Here is a 22,337-nt window from a genome sequence, read left to right as displayed (position 1 = left end):
GTTGATTGATATGAGTTATCTAACCAAATTGAATACATGCAGAAGTACTGTAAAAGCTCCTCTAAAGATAAGTTAGTGTGCTCTTTGCTATGAGGCTTGCATTTGCTAATTTTACTGCGGTAACATATGATCTACTGAGATTTTGTCATACTACATCTATACAGAATTGAGAAATCAGACAGATTTTCTGTTATGTATATAGTTCATGAGGAATATTAAGCAAATTTAAAGATGATCATCCTTGTGATAGCCCGTAAGTAGCTACATAGTTTCATTTTACTTCTAGCATATTGATGTACATTAGTGACTCAGTTGTTGGGATATATTTACTTATGAGGTATGCTTGTTGCAGTTGTTTTTATCTTGATTTTGATTTATATAGCATTTGGAAGACTAATTCTTTTATAGAGGGGGATCTCAATTGTTTTCACCCACTAGCATGATTAAATTGGAAGTATAAAAAAAAAAAAATTCATGCTAACTAAGGCAAGTATGTACAGTAATTTTAAAGGCTTCTGTTGCATGTCTGGGTCTGTTGCATCACAAGTAAAGGTTAGGGTCGTGAAATAAGGGCTGTGTCAATCTGACAAGCTTTGAAAAGAAACACTGACTAATGGGTAACTGGATTTTATAAAGGGCATCGTGGAGGTCTCCCATTACTTTTTAGAAACCTAACTCACCATTGCTCAGTGTGTATTCTACTGGCCCTATATTAGCTGCAGGCCAAGCTTTATCTATATGGGATGGGAGGCTGGATGTCAGCCAGAATGATATTTCTTATTCTTGTACCACTGAACTACATTTTCTTTATTAGCTTCAACATCTCAGTTGATTGGGCAAGTGTTACTTCTTTTGTTGACCACCTCTAATAGTACTACCCAATGAAAAAGCACTAGTCCATGTCGTGAAATTTCTCAGTCCTTAGAGCCTTTAGGTACTATATGCCTTCACTCCAAGAATTCATGTAGGCAATTTTTAAAAAACAGCAGTGCTCCCTCTTCATATGTAATTTCAGCATCTAAAAGGCAATGCTTTTGGAATGACTTAGAGGGAATTAGAGTATTGTCAGATGATGTAGTAGATTTCAAAATACCTTGACAGGGTGAGGTTTTTGAATCAGACTAGATCTGTGAAATTATGGGGTAAGAGAAATAGTCTTCAAGAGGATTTTTATTTAGGTTTTTAGTTACCTACAATAGTGGCTCTAGATGCCATACTTGAGGACTTTAGTATTGTGTGCAGAGGAGTATCTCTAGGTTAGTTTTGAGAAACCTGTGGCTGCTAGCAAATTTTCTTCCTTCCCCTCCTGGAATTGAAGCTGTAGCTCATGATGTCTTTACCTCTCTTCCCAGACCAAGAGTGGAATGCTAGTTTGCAGAGGTAGATACTAATGAGAATTTTCTGAGGGTAATGCTAACAGGCACAAACTGGCAAAAGTGGTTCTTTGGAGCTGTGACCAAGCTACTAGACAGTGCTGTTTTTAAAAATTTTAAGAATTTAGCAGGAACAAGGAGCCTGGTTACTTCCCTAGCCAGAGTTTTGATCCTAGATATTAGGATGTAGGTCCAGTAATGGTGGTTCAGTGTGGTTCTCAAAAAAAGAAATTGCTTCTTCACCATCAAGATCTCCAGTTCCTGTGACTCCAAATAGGAAACCAGGGTTCCATGCCCAAGACACGTGGTTCTTGAGACACTTAACACTCTTAAGAGCACATTTTCTCCACAGACACTCCTGATGCCACTTGAGAGAGCCTGCTATGATTCCTCCAGGGCAGTGTGCTGCTGGTCAAGCATTCAGAAGCAAAGGAACCAAAAGGGGCCAGTGCTCTGCAGGAAGAGTCCTCCTTTACTAGGGACCTGGACTGCAGCTGAAACATTTAGTCTTCAGGAGTCACAGGTACAAAAGGATGAAGAACAAGCCTCTGAACTTCAGATGGAAATGACTAGCGATGACCCAGTGAGCCAACTGCTTTACTGGATTCAAGGCTGTTCCTCACAGGCATCCATGGAAAGTACTGTGAAGCATTTTCCTTATAGTCCCAGGCTATGATTAAACTTTCAGGAGGGGTTCTTGAGTGCAATTAACTCATTGTTGAAGAACCTAAGTTATCAGACAAAGTTGCTAATGCCAGAAGGATGTTGCTGTTGCTAGTTTTCTCTATCAATTCCTAGCTCCCTTTAATATCAAAGGCTTATGGTTCTTGAACTTGCCATAGAACCATTATTGCTTTGAAAGAGCAAGCATAATCAGGGAGCTCTAGAAGCAGACTTTGACAACAAGCAAGGGAGTAATTTTCAGCCTCGGCAGCATGGTTTCTCCCAGACTGTTCTCTGTCTCTGCCGGAGGAGTCATGGATTTGAATCATCCTCCCACCGGAGGTCCATCAGCAGAGGATTCCAGTCATGCTTTCAGGGTTGTATTCTACTGCCAGCAGGACAACTTCTGCAAGGAACATTGATTGCCATTTTGGCTCTGGACAGGGAGACTGTTTGCAAGAAAGTCACATGGTAATTCAGGTAGAAGTTATCAGCTTTCATCCCCAGACAGTTCCTCAGAGTAGGGCTTGTCTCCAGGAACTCTGGAAATCCTGAGTGGAGATGGGACCAGAGCCATGGTCAATAGAAATAATCAGGGTCTGCTACTGACTTCCCTGTCTGGAAACAAGCCTAATTGTTACTTCCCAGTAGATGGATTTGTAGTCATACAGTGGAGACCCAAGAGGTAGAGAATGCCTTGGTTCTTCAGTCCTCTATTTCCATTGCCAAGATGAAAGCAGGATGGCAACTAACTTTCTGGCATCCCATGACCTCAAGGATACTTGCTTCCACATCCTTATACATTCATCCGTGATGAATACCTGCTTTTTGTGTGAGCAGGAAAGGTTTTCCAGTGTCAAGCTTTATTTTGTCTTGGTTACCAGTCCTTGACGTGGTGAGGGGGCCCTTGAACTCCAAGAATTTGTTCCTGGGTTTGAGTCCAAGAGTCCCATATATCATTATATATTTGTTTCGATTAATTTTTGTGGAATTTTTTTACTTTTGCTCAAATTTATTGGACCTGTTAAAAAGGAAAAGATATTATAGCTGGGATTGGGTTTATATCTGAAGCTAAATAGTGGGAACTGTGGTAGGACCATCAACTGCCCGATAATGTTCGGACCTGAGAGTTATCAGATTGATAGTTCAAAGGCAGAACTATTCTTTAGGACTGGACTACGGATTCCAGGGGTGTCTGGTTCTGGGGATAGGACTCTGCATTCTATCCAGTTCACCCATAACATGATTAGGGTGGAGATGATTGTATCCTTGTATTAGCAAGTGGGTTTGGCTTACACTTGGGCCACTCTAATCATGTTGTGGGGTAGGGTAGGGACACGGACATTTGGGAAATAGTTCTCACTTGTGCCATTGGTGGAAGAATAAACTCCATAAATGGCCAGTGATATCTTTTTAAGGTTTTCAGGTTTATTCATTTATGTTTTTTTTTTCTTAATTTTAATCTTTATGAGCAGTTGCTTTAAAGATTTGAGTATCCCTGGGTCCTTTGATGTTACCGACTCGGCACAGTTGACAACCTCTGGAACGTCCTCTGACAGCCTTTCTTTAGAAAATAAAAAAGAATCCTAATGTAATTACACTGGAACCTTATGCTCCAGTACAAAACAAATCCAAAAGAAGTAAATATTGTCTTGACCCGACCTTAACTGGCTTCGGCTCTCTCTTTGGTAATGGAAGTTGGTCAAGGTTTCTAACCATGGAAACAGAATAACACATTTCCGCCCTAAAGGTAGAAAACTTATTAAAAAGACATCCAACGATGGAAATGTCGTTTAGACTAATAAAAATAAAGACATGGCTTGTAGAAGCCACAACAAAAAATCAATCAGCATCCAGGGTACCATTGTACTTTCTGAAAATAATGACGAACTGGTCGATAAGATTATGCTGTTGGACTATCTTAAAATGAAGTCCGAAGTCCAAGATAGTGAAGTATATATTATACCAAGTAAACAGAATAATAAAGTATTAAGAATTGCAAAAATAAAATTTGAAGGGCAAGATCTACCTCAAAAGCTAAAAATTTTTTACCAAAATAAAGAACTGAGACCTTACGTTCCAAAACCACTGCAGGCAGGCAGGGGTTCTGTTTCGACGGCGTGACTATAAGCGAAAATCACTGATAACTGAAAATCTGCAATTTTTGGTGCTTATCGGCGCTGGTAACCAAGTATCAGCACCAATAACCAGGTATCAGCACTGATAACTGGAGATCGGTGCCTCTGTTAGGTATGTATCGGTGTCATTACCCAATTTTTATGCTGATAAGCGGAAATCGGCAATTTTTGGCGCCGAAAATTGCCGATTTTCATCGCTAGACAAGCCCCATAAAACCGGATCACCAATAACCGGGGACTGCCTGTACATTGCCAAAATTGTAGTAAATATGGGCACACAAAGAAGAACTGTTGAAAGGAACCTATATGTGGTTATTGTGGTTCTGACGAACATACCACACAATGAAAGTGTAGTGAGGCAAAGTGTGTAAACTTTGGGCAAGATTATCACTCAGGGTCCAAAGAATGTATGTACTATGTATACAGTAAAGAATTGAAAATGCTAAAAGAAAGAACAGGGATGTCTATAAAGAGGCTAAGTTGGAGTTAAAAGTGAGAGGAATTCAAGAGCCATCTAAGAAACATACATATTCTTCAACAACAAGAGCAAATAATGAAACTAAAAGGCAAATAGATAAAAGCAACAGAGCACAGAAAAGTAAATCTCAAGAAGAAATTAATGCTTTAGGAATAAAAATAAATGAGATGGATAATATTTTGTCCAATTCATATGAAATAATAATGCAAATAGGAACGCAGGAGGATGCTACCACAGTAGTAACAGGAAAGTCATGATGGACTGGAAATTAAAGATAAAATAAGACCTTTGGAGAGAACTCCACCCAAAACAAAGAAACCCACTATTATTAGAGAAACATTGGTTAAACCAAAGACAAAGGATATGAAGAAAGAACAAAAGCAAAAACAAGCTAAGATTATATCTTTGTCTCCTAAAATAATAGTACTGTAAAACCTATGGAAGCAGATATCGAAAACACCAAAGCAGTAGAAAAGATCCATACCATAGATAACAATGACTGTGTCAAGGGAGAAGAGATTACACCATCTCCAGTAATTGGTACAAGAACAAATGAAACAAGAAATATACATGATAACAAATGTGGATGTAATGATTGTTTCACTGAAGTGTGCAATAATAACAAAAACATAACAAAAGATGGTTTAACAAACATTATAAGAAATTTTATGAAATATAGAAAAAGAGAAACCACTGATTTGAGCACCCATGAAAGGGGTTGCTTGTGCTTTGCACACTTGAAAGAAAAACAAGTAAATGTCATAAACAAATCAATAGAAAAAATCCAAGTTGATAATACAAAAAAAGAAAGCAAAACTCAACCGATGTAACATAATATTTTCAATAACTATATACAATGGAACGTAAATGGTCTGCAGACCAGATTACACCTAGAAGTACTACGGTTATTAAAAGAATATGAACCAATGATATGTTTATATCATGTCAACAAAACTTTGTCAGCAATAGTAAATACACCTAAGCATCAATATCACAAGAGGAAGAAAGAAATTTAGGTAAAGCCATATATGTACATAACAACGCTGTTTGTGACAAAGAACCTGTAAGCATTGCTGACTTGCAAATACTGTATCAGATATTAAAATCTGAAAAAAAAATGATAATTACGTAATTTATAATGTGTACAACCAACCTAATAAAAATTACGACATTGATGAACTTACAGAATTACTTATCAATGACAAAGAACCTACATTGATAGTAGGTGATTTTAATGCTCACAACCCAATATGGGACTACAGTTGTTCAAACTCAAATAGAGTAGGAAGTAAAGTAGAAGAATTTATGGATTCAAATGACATACGCTGTATAAATGATAACAAAGGCAGCACATATTATTCAAAAACACATGGAACATTTTCCTCAGTAGACTTGACTCTGTGTGCCTCCAGTATAGCAGACAGATTAGATTGGAATACAGTTGATGACTTGCACACCAGCAATCATTTCCCAATATTAATTTCCTTATTACAAAATAATCCTGCAAACATTTCCCTCACTATAACATTTATAAATCAGATTGGAAGCGATATGAACTGCACACTAGGAATATCCCACCATTTGGAAATTTAAAAGACCATAATGAAACCACTAAATTTCTTAATTTCATTAAAAATGCTGCTAATATAGCAATACCAAAATCAAAACCCCATCCAACAAAACAAAGTTCCATTGTGGTCTGATAAAACACTCATTAGGGAGATGATTAGATAATTTGAATAAAAGATTCAATAAAATTAATAAAACATTACCAATATTAGAAGGAACTTTACAAAAAATGACTATATTATTATAGAAAATATATTAAAACCTCTTTATAACAAATTATCTGCAAAATTTAAAAAGGAAGTAATTCAAGGAAGAATCATTTCATGGAGGAAATGTTTATCAGATCTCTCAAATAATACTCCCATACAAAAAATATAGGAAAAATTCAGGAAAATAAATGGTACCCATGTTAAACCACCTAGACATGTCATATTAAAAGATGGAAAGAGAATACTTGATCCCAAAGAAATAAGCAATGTAATAGGAGAAAACTTGGCAAATGTAAGTAGTGATAAAAATTTAGATGAACACTTCTGCACCATTGTTGAAGGTTGGCAGTCACCACTATCAAGGACTATATTCCATCCTTCTTGCAAATGGTTACTTTGAGGTCTGGGTATGGTTGCTTTAGATGATTTGAAGTGGTGGATCCTGCTCTTTCAGGAGGTTCCATGAAGGTGTCATAAGCTTCTCAAGTATCGTCCTTTTCAGGTTCTCCAAGCCATTTTATGAATCTCTTTAGGATTCACCATTGCTGGACTTCAGGTTGAGGATGGTATTTCTGCTAGCATTTGCATCTAAAGATAGGTCAGTGAGCTACGTGCACTACCATGTATAGTTATTATGCCAGAGGATGGTCTTAATGTTGGTATGTCATTTGCTCCTGATTCCATGGCCAAGAATTCAAATCGGTATTGGTCAGGACCTTACGACTGTTCCTTTTGTAAGGATCCTAGGGATTTCAACTTCAGATTTTTGCTCTCTGTCACCATGTAAAAGGAGCAAGTATCGAGGGATACCGTTTCATATTGATTGAAGTTGGCTGTCTTGAGAACATACAGGAACATTCATGTTACAAGGCAGGAGAGGTGATAGCAAGAGTGTTGGAGATTAGGAATCCTCTCTTCTTCATTTTTAAAATATATTTCAGTTTTGATGCAGGTATCTGCTAGTGTAGCCTGCTTATGCTGAATTATATCTGTGAAATGTTAGGCACAAATTTTTGGGCTTTGGACCAGTATTCATGACCCACCAATTTTCAGCAATTGAGATGTGTTGGAAGTTTTCTAATTCTTAATTCCATCCTTATTCATTCATATCGTGCAAGAAACAATTTCCGGCTTATAGCATCTACATCTCGCATATCTCGTTTTGTTATGTGTAACCTTTAAATGGACAATACCAGTGTTGGCACCTGGTTTTACATTATGGATTTTCTGCTCTACTGAGTAAAACTTTAAGTTAACTGAGCCTTAGTCTTTAACTCACCCAGTCCCCAGATGCTGCCATGTTTCCTTTGGGCAATTGCTAACACCCTGGATTGCTCAGCAACTTGGCCTCCCACCTAAATTATGATTTGGTGTAATTTATTGCAAAAGAGACTGTGATGAAACGAACTAAGATTTAACACGAAACTAATTTTTTTTATCCTAATCCATGAAATTAGTTTTCACCTCCCAGTCCTTGATATCTTGGTGCACAAATATCAAAGAAATATGACATTTTTATGATAAAATAAAGTTTTATATACTTACCAAGTAATTACATTGCTACTAGTTTCACTCTCTCAGCAGCTAAAATTTTGAAATTCGCAGGTTGTGCTATTTTGTTTGGCTAGGTGACTAACCCCACTCACTTTTGCAGTAAGAGAGGAACAACTAGCAAAAGGATTCAATTTGTTTATGCCATAATTTCATGCAAGGGGAGGAGGGTGGGCTCGAATCGTGTAATTACTTGGTAAGTATATGTAAAACTTTGTTTTATCATAAAAAAGTAATTTTTTATAAGTAACTTATCAAGTAATTACATTGCTGATTCCCACATTGACAGTTGGTGAGGTGCATGCACAAATCCACCCCAAGACATTAGTAGTGATAATGAATTTGAGAATAGAAAAGATTGCTGGCATTAAATATGCCTGTTGTCTCCTTACCTGACAAGGGAGCTGCTGCAGGAAGGTACTGCCTCTGTTTGGTGCTCTCCTTATCGTATAGTGGCACAGCGGTACAGCCAAGGCTTGCCTACTATATTAGTAGGTACCTTGTAGCAAGGATGATTCCAGTTGCTGACAAGGGTAATTATGTTGCCCCTACCCAGGGTTAGTACAGAATATACAACAAAAAAGTAAACGTCACCTAATACCATAAAAAGATTAAAAACCACTGCCCAACCAAGAAGGGCTGGAGGGCACTCCGGTACACTGTACCCCAGGCTCCCTTAAAAACTCAACAACCTTAATTCAAGACAAAGAAAGGAAGGAATGCTTCCTATGCATCTTCCCCCAACACCACACTAGCCACCAAAAATGGATCTAGTGTACTGCAATTATTGTAAACTTTCATTTTGTCCATGCAACTTACCCGTCAGATATATACTTAGCTATAGTCTCCGACGTTCCCGACAGAATTTCAAATCTCGCGGCACACGCGGCAGGTAGGTCAGGTGATCTACCTTTCCCGCTGCTGGGTGGCGGGAATAGGAACCATTCCCGTTTTCTAATCAGATTTTCTCTGTTGCTGGTTCCGGCAACATCTGTTGTTGGTTCCTCCTGCTTTGATTTTCGTTTCTCGCTTGCTGAGGATCGTTTTGGACGGATTTTGGTGACGTATTGGATCTTTGGCTTGGCATACGCTATTGTGGACTGTTTTTGGGGTTTTTCTATTAAGATGTCTGATATTAATGTTACACCTGTGTTTCGTGTGTGTGTGTTAGGCAAGAGTGTAAGGTGAGGTTGCCGAAAGCTTCGGTAGACCCTCACACTGTATGCATGAGGTGTCGGGGGAATGATTGTTCATTGGACAATAGGTGTAAGGAATGTGAGAATCTGTCTGAGAAGGAATGGAAGGTTTTGACTTCTTATTTGAAGAAGCTTGAGAAGGATAGAGCTAGGAAGGCTTCCTCTAGAAGCTCTAGTAGGTCTCGCTCTGCTGAGCTTGAAGTAGAAAATAACACTGTAGACTCTCCTAATACTCTGGTTTCAGCCCCTTCTCCCTTCACCAAACCTGCGGATTCGTCTTCTGAAATGGCTGCAATGAAGGCGGAGATCCTTAGGATGAAATCGCAACTGCGTCTGGATGAAAGAAGGTAAGAGTGACAGTGATGTGTGCAGTGTCCCCAGTGCAGTGGAGGGGGTGTCTGATCGGCTCCGCATTGCTCCTAGGCCTAGACCTCTTCCAAACTCCCAGGACCAGTGGAGGAGGAATGTCGAAAGCCGCAAGGAGGATGTAGAGCATCCCCAACGGTCAGGCGTCCCTTCGGCAGATCCTGTTGTTGCATCCCAGGCTGCCTTGGATCGCCATAGAAAAGGCATCCTGAGGAAGTGCTTTTCTGCGTCTGACTCGTTTTCTTCTCCGAGGCGCGGTAGGAGTTTGGCTGAGGAGTCGCGCCCTCTGAAGAGGTCCTGGAAGGCTCCCAGAGGAGAAGCATTAGATTCGAGCCCTGAGTGCTTCCCGGAGGATTCTCCTATCATCAAGAAAAGAGCGCGAAGATCCCCCTCGTCCTCTCCAGTAGGAGTCAAGGAGTCGACCAAGCAGATTTTGGTCGGTCTTCAAGAGAAGTTTTCAGCTCTTGTGGGCTCTCTCGCCAAGGATTTGTCTCGTAGGAAGGATGATTTTCTTCCTATCAAGAGTTCTAGTAAGCGTCCTTCTTCGAGCCGACGCTCTTCTCCCGTCAAGCGCCCTTCCAGCAGCAAACTTTATTCTTCAAGGAGGCGCTCTTCTCCAAGCAGGCGCTCTTCTCCAAGCAGGCGCTCTTCTCCCAGCAGGCGCGTTTCTACCAGGCGCTCATCGTCGGAGGGAAGCGCCTCTCCTTCCAGGCGCTCTTCTCCTCACAGACGCTCTTCTCCTTTTGACAGGCGCTCTTCTTCTGCCAAGCGCCTCTCGCGGGATAAGCTCCCTCCTTCCAGCAAGCACCGCTCTCCTACCAGGCGTTCGTTTCCTTAGGAAGACTTCACCTAAGACCCCTTCAATTCTACCTGAAGGAGAGATGGGATCAGAAGTCTCAGGACTTAGCAGCGTCGTTCCAGATATCAGACAGAGTAAAGGAGGATCTCCGTTGGTAGTTGGACCCTCACAAATTAAACCGAGGATTGCCTCTTCAGTTACCGAGCCCTCACCTAGTGTTGCTCTCAGACGCCTCAGAGTCGGGATGGGGAGCAACACTCGGCTCGAGAGAAGTGTCAGGCACCTGGAAGGGAGAACAGGTGAGCTGGCACATCAACAAGAAAGAACTGCACGCGGTGCATCTAGCTCTCATCCAGTTCGAGCCACTAGTCACAGGACATGTGATTCAAGTAAACTCGGACAACACTACAGCCCTGGCTTACATCAGGAAACAGGGAGGATTACATTCCTTCTCCCTTTACAAAACAGCGAGGATGTTGTTGTTGTGGGCGGAGGAGAGAAAGATCAGACTCCTCACCAGGTTCGTGCAAGGGGAAAGGAATGTGAGGGCCGATCTACTAAGCAGAAAAGATCAAGTCCTACCCACGGAGTGGACTCTCCACTCAGAAGTTTGCAAAAAGCTGTGGAGCCTTTGGAGAAGGCCGAATATCGACCTCTTTGCAACTCACTGGAACGCAAGATTGGAAAACTACTGCTCTCCGATCTCAGACCCGAGGGCAGTTGCCATAGACGGTCTTCTCCGAGAGTGGTCCAGAATAGACGGGTATGCTTTTCCCCCATTCAAGATCTTGGGGGAAGTAGTAAGAAAGTTCGCATCTTCGAAAGGCACGAAACTGACCCTGATCACCCCGTTTTGGCCAGCTCAAGATTGGTTCACGGAGGTACTGGAATGGATGATGGATTTTCCCAGATCGCTTCCACACAGGAACGATCTTCTCAGACAGCCCCACTTCGACAGATTCCACAAGAATCTCCCCTCTCTCAATCTGACTGCCTTCAGACTATCGAAGGACTGGTCAGAGCGAAGGGATTTTCGCGCAAGGCTGCAAAGGCTATTGCCAGAGCCAGGAGAACCTCAACCTTGCGCGTCTACCAGTCTAAGTGGGAGGTTTTTAGAAGATGGTGCAAGACCCATAAGATATCCTCTTCCAGTACCTCTGTGACAGGCATCGCTGACTTCCTTCTGTACTTGAGGGAGCAGTGCAACCTCGCTGTACCGACAATCAAAGGTTACAGGAGTATGCTGGCTTCAGTATTCAGACAGAGGTCTGAATATCTCTGAAGATAAAGACCTACACGACCTCATAAGGTCTTTTGAAACGTCTAAATCCAAGACCTCGAAGCCTCCCAGTTGGAATTTGGATGTAGTTTTAACATTTTTAATGTCCAAGAAATTCGAACCTCCTCAAAAAGCTTCATTCAGGGATCTGACCAGGAAGTCACTGTTTCTCTTTCCTCTGGCTTCTGCTAAGAGAATAAGCGAACTACAAGCTTTAGAAGGTAGGGTTGGGTTTAAGAAAGACTCAGCTATATGCTCCTTCAAACCCTTCTTCTTGGCAAAGAATGAAAACCCTTCTAAACCGTGGCCAAGAAGCTTCGAGTTAAAAGGTCTCTCGTCAGTGACAGGGCAAGAGTTGGAGAGGACTCTGTGTCTGGTAAGGAGCCTCAAATTCTACCTTGATAAGAAGAAACAGCTGGGAGGTACAGTCGAGAGTCTCTGGTGCTCAGTCAGGGATCCTACTAGATTGATCTCGAAGAATGCGCAAGCTTTTTTCATTAAGGACGTCATCAAAGAAGCGCATCTGTCTTGTGAGGATGAGCACCTAAAGCTCCTTAGAGTGAAAGCACACGAAGTGAGAGCCATTGCGACATCTTTGGCTTTTCACAAGACGTTGTCTCTCCAGACTCTTATAGAGGCGACTTACTGGAGGTGTAATTCAACTTTCGCATCTCATTATTTAAGGGATGTTAGAGTTACGTATGATAAGTGCTTCTCTCTAGGAGCGTACGTATCTTCGGATTCGGTGCTGGGACAGGGAGCTGAAACTAATCCTTTATAGTTTAGCTATTTTAGTTGATTTTAATGCTTTGTGATGTGTATTTTTATGGTTGATTGGAAGAGGGTGTTGGAGTAAAACCCCCCTTTCAATTCGTAACACTAACAAAGTTAGGCTTGGTCAGGTGGTCGGGATTGGTTGTTATGCTCCTTGTTGTTTTTTATTGATACCTAGCTCTGTCATGTAAGAGGGATAGCCCCCATTGATATGATTCAGGTAAAGGCTCTGTCATGTAAGTGGGTCAGCCCCATTGACACGATCCATAATAGGCTCTGTCATGTAAGTGGGTCATCCCCCGTTGACACGATCCAGAAGGGCTGTCAGTCATAGGTCGCATCCTCGCTGAAGCTCTTGAGGCAAGCAGACTCATAGACAGTATCCATGAAGTCTTCTGCCCAATCAGGTAAGAACCATGGTTTTGTATATCCTACAACATATGTTGTTTCCCGTTTTTTAGTTATTAGCTGTCTCTTGCCCTCCTCCAAGGGTGCCAATCAACTAAGTATATATCTGACGGGTAAGTTGCATGTACAAAAATGATATTTTTATGATAAAATAAAGTTTTGTACATACTTACCCGCAGATATATACGATATAACCCTCCCAGCCTCCCCTCAGGAGACAGGTGGAAGAGAAAATCTGATTAGAAAACGGGAATAGTTCCTATTCCCGCCACCCAGCGGCGGGTATGGTAGATCACCTGACCTACCTGTCGCGGGTGCCGCGAGATTTGAAATTCTGTCGGGAACGTCGGAGACTATAGCTAAGTATATATCTGCCGGGTAAGTATGTACAAAACTTTATTTTATCATAAAAATATCATATTTCCTTCAAATAATATGATGCAAACACTGACTTACATTTCCAAAAAGTCGCTTCCAATATAGAGGAGAGAGACAAATTATGCATGAATGCCAAAGAAGTGGCTACAGCTCTAATTTCATGAGCCTTCACTTTATACAAGGGAAAAGCCTCACCTTCAGTCGAAGAATGGGCTTCTAAGATGAGGTCTTTAACAAAGAATGCCAGGGCTTTCTCCGAAAGTGGCCGAGAAGGATTCTTAACTGAACACCATAATGCATTCGAAGAACCACAGATCATCTTTGTTCTGTGAAGATACAACCTTGAGCTCTCACAGGACACAATACTCTCTCTTCCTCATTTGGACCTACAATTTCAGACCAACTTTTAATTAAAAAGGAACGAGGCCAAGGCTTGGAAATGGACTCGTTTTTTGGCTAAAATTCCCAAAGAGAAGGAACAGACAACAGTCCTTTGGGAGAAGCCTACTCTTCTGTCTATTGCATGGACCTCACTGATTCGTTTGGCGGTCACTAAAGCAACTAGAAAAAGGGTCTTCCTTGTTAATTCTCTCAGAGAAATTGAATGCATAGGCTCAAATTGGGGCCCAGACAACCACTTAAGAACCACGACTAGGTTCCTAGGCCCTTCTGCTGCCTCCATCTGTCTCATGGTGTCAAACGATCTAACAAGATCTGATAAATCCTGATTAGAGGAAAGATCGACTCCCCTGGTTCTGAAGACAGAGCTTAACATGGCTTTATAACCCTTGATCGTCGAAGATGACAGGTTTCTATCAGTCTTCAGATATACTGTAGTAGAAAGTCTGCTATTTCAGCTATAGGTGTCTGAGCAGATGACACTCTGTGCCTTCTATGCCGTTCGCTAAAAATTGTCCACTTAGCCTGATATACTCTATCAGAGGACTGCCGCCTGCATTTGGCAATAGCTTGCGATGCGAAGCCGATCTTGAAAACCCCTTCTTTTTAAGAAGTTTCTTAATAGTTTGTAGCCTGTAAGGGCCAGAGTAGACAACCCCTGATGAAAGCTCCAGAAATGTGGTTGTTTTAGAAGATGAGGTTTTCGAAGTAGCAGTCTCGGGAAGTCCGCCAGGAGGTTGTGGTCCGGGAACCATTCCTTTGTTGGCCAAAAAGGAGCAGCTAGAATCATTGACAGATTTTGATGAGTTTGGAACTTGATCACCTACCTTACCATACCAATGGGGCGGGGGGGGGGAGCATAAAGGTGATTGCTCGACCAGTCCTGAAGCATGGCATCGGTTGCCCATGCTAAAGGACCCGGGACTGGCGGGCAATGCAGGGGGAGATGATGGTTCCTGGAAGTTGCGAACAGGTCTATGAATGGAGTCCCCCACAACTTCCATGGATCCGAGCAAACCTGAGGGTCCAGAGTCCACTCCACGGGTAACACTTGTTTCTGGCGGCTTAATTCGTCCACCAGAACGTTGAGCTTCCCTTGAATGAAGCACATAAGAAGCTTGACCTGAAATTGTTCTGCCTAAAGCAGAAGATCCCTTGCTGTCTCATAAAGGGAGAAAGAGTGTGTTCCCCTTGGTTTTTGATGTATGACAGGGCAGTCGTACTGTCAGAGTGCACTGTCAGTGTTTTGTTGCACACTTCCTCCTTGAAAAGTTGCAACCCCAGATGAACTGCCTTCACTTCTTTGACATTTATTTATGTGTCAATTTCTTTGTTCCAGGGACTAGGCCTCTGAAACTTTCTTGCTCCCCAACAGAGCTCCCCAACCTAGGTCTGACATGTCTGAGAAGTCTAGGTTGGGGTTCGATGGAAGGAGGAATTTCCCTTGCAACAACCTTTCTTCTAAGCTCCACCAAAGCAGGTCTTCTTTCATCTCGGGGGTCACTCGGAGCACAAACGTGTCTGGGTATTTTTTCCTGTTCCAGATGATTCTTAAAAAGTACTGAAGCAGTCTCATATGAAGCCTGCCCAGAAGAACAAACTGTTCTATAGATAATAACGTCCTCAGGAGGGTCATCCATTCGTTGACGGAGCATTGATCCAGAAGGAGAAACCTGCTCACTGTCTTCAGACACGACTATGTTTTTAAGGGGAGGGAGAAACCCGAAAACTCCGAATCTATTATCATCCTTAAATAAAGAATCTGTTGTGACATAATCAACTGAGACTTCTGAAAGTTGATCATCAATCCCAGATCCTGGGCCAGGAGAAGTGTCCCTTGAAGGTCCTCTGAGTATTTTTCTCTTGATTGGGCCCACAGGAGCCAATTGTTCAAATAGTGGGAGGTCTTGATTCCCATTAGATGGAGCCATTTTGCTAGGGGAGCAAGAACTCTAGTAAACACTTACAGTGTCATCGATAAACCGAAACATAGAGCGTGGAACTAGAACATTCTGTTCCTGTACACGAACCTCAGAAACTTTCTTGATTCCTGATGTATTGGAATGTGGAAGTGTGCGTCCTGCATATCTATTGATGTCATCCAGTCTTCCTGGCGAATGGATGAAATGACAGTTCGATTTGTCACCATCCTGAACTTAGTCTCATGTATGAAGACATTCAAGGTGCTGACGTCCAGGACGGGCCTCCAGTCCCCTGAAGCCTTGGGCACCACAAAAAAATGGTTGTAGAACCCCGGGGAGTTCTTGTTTTCTACAAGTTCTACTGCCCCCATCTTGAGTCAAGAAGGGACGACACTTCTGAGAGGGCCGAAGACTTCTTCGAGCCTAGGGAGTAAGTTGTCAAGGTTACTGGAGAGCTGACTAAAGGTGGCTTTTCTTTGAAGGGGATGGTATAACCGTCCCTCAGGACATTGACAATCCAGGGTTCTGCCCCTCTCTCTCTCTACTCCCTGAAGAGAAGGAGCCTGGCTCCTACAGAAGTTCGGAGGATGAAATTATCACTTGCGAGAAACAGAACGGGCAGAGGATTTCTAGAGAAAGTTCTCTGTCTGCTGCCACGAAAGGGACGCATCTGCACAGGGGAGACTGTCCTGGAGGCATGAGTGGGCATCTCTTTAGGCCTCCTAGAGGATTGGGCAAGAAGGTCTTGATTGCTCTTCTTCTGAAGATCTGAAGAAATCTCCAGAACTGTAGCCTGCGGGAACAGGTGGTGATGGTCCAGCGGGGAAAACAGAAGAGCCAACTTCTGTGAAGGAGTTACTCCCTGAGAGGTGTAGGAACACCACAGTTCCCTCTTTTCAAGGACTCCCATAGTGCAAAGGGAAGCTAACTCCTGGGAACCATCCCTGATCTATTTATCAGTGCACGAGAGAACCCCCAGGCATTTGGAGGCACTATCTTCAGAAATAACAGGGCAGTCCTTAAATTTATGGCCTAGAGAGCCCACAGCCCAGTTAAGAAAACTCAAAACTTCAAATACTTTAAACAAGTTTTATAAGAAGGCGTGCGAGTTCCGATGAACTGAACATAATCTTTGCTGACGTAAAAACAGATCTGCGATAGGAATCGATCAGCCCAGAGAAGTTCCCTTGGGAGGGTGCAGAAACTCCCAGAGAAGGAGCTTCCCCAGTAGCATAAGAAAGCTGTCCCTTCTTCCCCACTAGCCATCCATCAGTATCAATGAAGGCCTTCTTACTGTCGTAAGCAATAACCTCTTCTTCCTCGTCTGAGGATACAAGAGACAAAAAGCCAAGTCCGTAGGTTGGGCGGCCGACGGAGCCTTTCTTAACAGGCTCAAAATACTGTCGAGCTTGCTCTGAATTGGTTCTACAATGGAGGGTGCCTGCTCGCTGGAAGTAGGTAAAACCTGAAGTGCGGGAGACTGAAGCACAGAAAAAGGTGCTGCACTATTAACTCTATGAGAATCACCAACAGCAGTCAGAGCCGAAGCGCCGGCAGCAGAAGCACGACAATGTGAGGAGAGAGGGCACGCTTGGGCGCCAATGGAGCTCGGGCACCAACGGATGCTTTGTATCTGCTGGACATCCATGAATCACTGAGTGGATGGGCAATGGCGGATGCTCGGGCACTCTGACAGCAGGGCGAGAGGGAGCCAGCAAGCGTTCAGACAATTTTGGGCGCTCGGACGAAACCGGGCATTCAGCACCTAAGGGAGCTTTAGACACTGCAGGGCACTCAGGAGCCAGAGTAGTCTTGGGCACATGGGGACGCCCAGAAGAAGATGCTTTAGACAAAGAGCGCTTACAAGAAGCAGGGCGCTTGGAAGCCTCACTCTGACTCTACACCAAGGGAGGAACAGAAGGAAAATACTTAGGGCTGTCCCAGTGACTGCAAGACGGAAGAGGACTGCGTACAGGCTCCTTGAATCTCTTACACGGCACTGGAGGAGAATGCGACACATTACAGCACGCGTTTTCAAAGGGCATGATTCATTCACAAAATGCCATTGGCGCCTGGGAGAAGAATCATCAGAGCTAAATGAAAGATGATGCACATCCAAGGATACACCTTTACAGTGGTGCTTGGCGGCAGCCGGGGACTCAACAACAGGTCCAGTTGAGGGGCGACTACCCATGGGCAGACCCCACCGACCTCCCTTAGGCTACCGGTTTGACTCCTCCCAGGGTTAGAGGAATATGACATTGACCTTTGCCTAGGAGAATCGACAGGATAGGCAGCCACCTTCTCCATAAACACATCACTAACACTAGGTGCTATTGGGCGCTCCACCAACACTGCACTAGGCACTACTGGTTGCTCTGAATCGCTCTTATTGCCCATAAGGGCCTTAACCAGTGAGGCTAACTGAGCAAGACTCCACAGTTAATTCAAACCTTTTATCAATCTTACTCTCGAGGCTGGCAATGGGGTTGGGTTCAGAAGCGAGAGAGCTAGGTAAAGGAGCAGGTTGCACAGAAGGAGAACTGGGGATGGGATCAACAGAAATTACAGGAACTTCAATATCGACGTTAGCATGATCAATATCATGATCATTAGGAGATTCCTAACTAGCTAAAGATTTACTAATCTGTCTAGCTGTCACCTTCCTCTTCTTATCTCTAGCTAGTTTATTTATGTGAGATCTGAAAGTCTTCCACTTCATACTGTCCCAGTCAATACACTCATCACACCTTATATCTACTGAACAAACTTTTCCCCTACATTCTGTGCAGATAGAATGAGAATCGCAAGATTCCATGGTCAGACACGTATTACAGCCTTTGCTGCAATGCATAAAACTAGTCGAACTTGAGTCTGACATTTGCAAACAAGTCAACTAAAGTCACAATTGGCAAATAAGGTATAAGTCTAATTAACCAAAAGTCACAGTAATAATACCAAAAGGCAATCAAGGCAAGAACACTTTACCAAAACAATGAAACAACAATCGGAAAAGACAAATTCCAAATCAGAGCTGCTGCTGAAAGCTGCTGTACAGCCATTAGCCGGCAAGGGTAAATTGAATCCTTTTGCTAGTTGTTCCTCTCTTACCCCAAAAGTGGGTGGGGTTAGTCACCTAGCCAAACAAAATAGCCCAACTAGTAGCAATGTAATTATTTGGTAAGTTACTTTTATAAAATGGCTAGTTCTTAACTGTGGATCCAGTTGTGTATGTATGTATATAGACTATTAATCTTCCTTTGTTTGGTAGACAGAAGACTGTTAAGTTTAGGGACATTAACGATTGTGTATGAGGGTTTTTATGATTGATGTTTTCATATAAAAATGGATTTTTAAAAAAATTGGTTTTGCCAAAAAATTTCCAAGTTTCATGTCACTAATTTATGGTATTTTTGTGCTTTTTTATGTTAGATTTTCATTGAAGGAGATAAATACAGTACATGATTTCTTTCCAATGTCTTCTGTCTTGCATTTTCTGTCTGAATTCCCATCTGGCCCAGATTTTTTCAATGCCCATTCCATAAATTTTGGGACTTTTCTCTAAGCTTTGTCATTTTCTTTGTAGTTTAATACTTTTCCATCTCCTTAAACTACTGTAGGTATGTGGTATTTTTGTGACTTTGAGATATACAGTATGGCACTCTTTGTACAAGGAGGTCTTTAGGTATTACAGCTTGTGAGAATTATTTTTTAATATATATTTTTTAATGTTTTCAGATTGCTTACACTTTAGCTGTTGCTGAACAGGAATTAGAATTTGAACATCGTGATCTTCACTGGGGTAATGTTTTGATTGCAACAACTACAAAGAATTATGTGGAGTTCAAACTGAATGAAGGAACTTACTGTCTTGAAACTAAGGTAGTTAAACATGCATATGTCAAGTCCTTTTCTGTTACTTTCCAAAACTTAGCATATTTCTGCCTAGGAGGTGTCATAACATACAGGGGACTTGTGAAATGTTTCAAACCAGGATTAACCCTTAAACGCCGAGCCTCTATTTACAAAAACGTCTCCCCGTATGCCGGCGGCGTTTGGGAGTTAGCGCTGAAGCGGAAAAAAAGTTTTTTTCAAAAAATCACAGCACGCTTAGTTTTTAAGATTAAGAGTTCATTTTTGGCTCCTTTTTTTGTCATTGCCTGAAGTTTAGTAGGCAACCATCAGAAATGAAAAAAATATCATTATCATATATAAATATTGAAATATATGACAGCGCAAAAAAAAATTTTCATATATAATTTTATACAAATCGCGCTGTGAGCAAAATGGTTAAAGCTAACGGGGTATTTTTTTTTTCTTTGTATTGTACACTAAATTGCGATGATTTTGGTATATAACAAATTGTAAAACGATCAAAGCAACACAGAGAAAATATTATCACAAAATGATGCATGAATTCGTAACACGTGGATGTAAAAAAATGTTTTTTTCAAAAATTCACCATAAATCGAAATATTGTGCTAGAGACTTCCCGTTTGTTGAAAAATTAAGCTAATTGATTGAATATTACTAGACTGTAAGTGTTTTAGCTTACAATTGCAGCTTTCGATCATTTCGGTCGAGTTAAAGTTGACCGAAAGTCGAATTTTTTCTATTTATCGTGATTTATATGAAAATATTTCAAAACTGATAAAAGCTACAACAATGAGTTATATTCTGTTGTATTGTACATGAAATTGTGCACATTTTCATATATAAAAGTTTATGTAACGACTAATATAAAACGGTGCAAACATTACGACAACGTGACGAAAGAATTTCTTGAGATGTTCGGCCGAGTTACCGCACGGACATAAGGAAAATGTTTTTTTTTTCAAAAATTCACCATAAATCGAAATATTGTGCTAGAGACTTCCAATTTATTGCAAAATGAAGGTATATAAATGATTGAATATTACTAGAATGTAAGAGTTTTAGCTTACAATTGGGTTTTTCGACCATTTCGGTCGAGTTAAAGTTGACCGAAGGTTGAAATTTTGGCAGTTATCGTGATTTATATGGAAATATTTCAAAACTGATAAAAGCTACAACCATCAGCTATTTTCTGTTGTATTCTACATGAAATTGCACACATTTTCATATATAAAAGTTTATGTAACGACTAATGTAAAACGATGCAAACATTATGACAACGTGATGAAAGAATTTCTGAGATGTTCGGCCGAAGTTACTGGCGCATGAGCGTAAGGAAAAAGTTTTTTTTTTTTCAGAAATTCACTATAAATCGAAATATTGTGCTAGAGACTTCCAGTTTGTTGCAAAATGAAGGTACATGATTGAATATTACTAGAATGTAAGAGTTAGCTTATAATTGCGTTTTTTTACCATTTCGGTCGAGTTAAAGCTGACCGAAGGTTGAAATTTTGGCAGTTATCGTGATTTATATGAAAATATTTCAAAACTGATAAAAGCTACAACCATGAATTATTTTCTTTTGTATTCTACATGAAATTGCGCACATTTCCATATATAAAACTTTATGTAACGACTAATATAAAACGGTGCAAACATTACGACAACGTGACGAAAGAATGTCTGGTGTGGACGTAAGGAAAAAGTTTTTTTCAAAAATTCACCATAAATCGAAATATTGTGCTAGAGACTTCCAATTTGTTGCAAAATGAAGGTAAATGATCGAATATTACTAGAATGTAAGAGTTTTAGCTTACAATTGCGTTTTTTGACCATTTCAGTCAATTCAAAGTTGACCGAAGGTTGAAATTTTGACAGTTATCGTGGTGTATATGAAAATGTTTCCAAACTGATAAAAGCTACAACCATGGGTTGTATTTTGCTGTATTTTACATGAAATTGCACACATTTTCATATATAAAACTTTATGTAACGGCTAATATAAAACGGTGCAAAACTTACGACAAAATGACGAAAGAATTTCTGAAATTTTCGGGCGAGTTACCGCGCAGGCGTAAGGAAAAAGTTTTTATCAAAAATTCACCATAAATCGAAATATTGTGCTAGAGACTTCCAATTTGTTGCAAAATGAAGGTAAATGATTGAATATTACTATAATGTAAGAGTTTTAGCTTACAATTGCATTTTTTGACCATTTCGGTCGAGTCAAAGTTGACCGAAGGTTGAAATTTTTTGTAGTCGACGTACGGTACGTCCAATTGGCACCCAACAGACAATTTTAGTTGACGTATGATACGTCCAGTCGGCGTTTAAGGGTTAACAGACATTATGCAAGATGTGCTTTATCAATAAGTGATGGTCACATAAATGTTAATAAAAAATTTATTGAGGGAGATGTTCAATTTTATGCATTTGTAATTTTGAATGATAACAGTTGCTGTAAAAACTAGTAGAATATTCCTGTGTTATTCTTGTTTGTTCAGCCTACGAAAGGAATACGTTAGGATATACTTTGTGTAAAAAATTGTCAATTTTTTTATTTTATTTTACAGGGTGTAGTGGCTACAGTGATAGATTTTACTTTATCTAGATTAAAGACTCCTCAGTGTGTTATGTATAATAATTTGGCAGAAGATCCTTCACTCTTTACTGCTGAAGGTGATTATCAGTTCGAGATATATAGACAAATGAAAAAAGTGAATGGGTAAGTTTTATTAAGTTATATGCAGAATTCTTCACCTGCTTATTTTTCCCCTTAAACTGATACTGCACAGTTACTGCTGTAATTCAGTATTGTGTTTAGTTTTTATTTTTCAACTTTTGGTTTGCAGAATTACAGTTTGCAGGTTGTCTGTAATGTTGATTTGTTCCTACACAATACAAACCTTTGTTCTTTTTGTAGGATTTAGCTTGCGGGTGTGAGCTGGAACAGCTGTTTAAC

General features: G+C 40.9%; 1 protein-coding gene across 5 annotated transcripts in view; it reads left to right on the top strand.

Moving 5' to 3' along the window:
- The window catches only part of LOC136834666 (uncharacterized), a 155,720-nt gene that overhangs the window by 104,960 nt on the left and 28,423 nt on the right, over positions 1 to 22,337 (top strand). For all 5 annotated transcript variants that reach the window (XM_067097261.1, XM_067097273.1, XM_067097255.1 and 2 more), the window contains 2 exons: positions 19,241 to 19,384; positions 21,949 to 22,100. In XM_067097261.1, the coding sequence (XP_066953362.1) occupies positions 19,241 to 19,384; positions 21,949 to 22,100 (296 nt within the window). The remainder of the gene's footprint in view (positions 1 to 19,240; positions 19,385 to 21,948; positions 22,101 to 22,337) is intronic.

Source organism: Macrobrachium rosenbergii, chromosome 4, assembly GCF_040412425.1.
Source record: "Macrobrachium rosenbergii isolate ZJJX-2024 chromosome 4, ASM4041242v1, whole genome shotgun sequence".
Taxonomy (NCBI): Eukaryota; Metazoa; Arthropoda; class Malacostraca; order Decapoda; family Palaemonidae; genus Macrobrachium; species Macrobrachium rosenbergii.
This window is presented reverse-complemented; position numbering and strand designations above follow the sequence as displayed.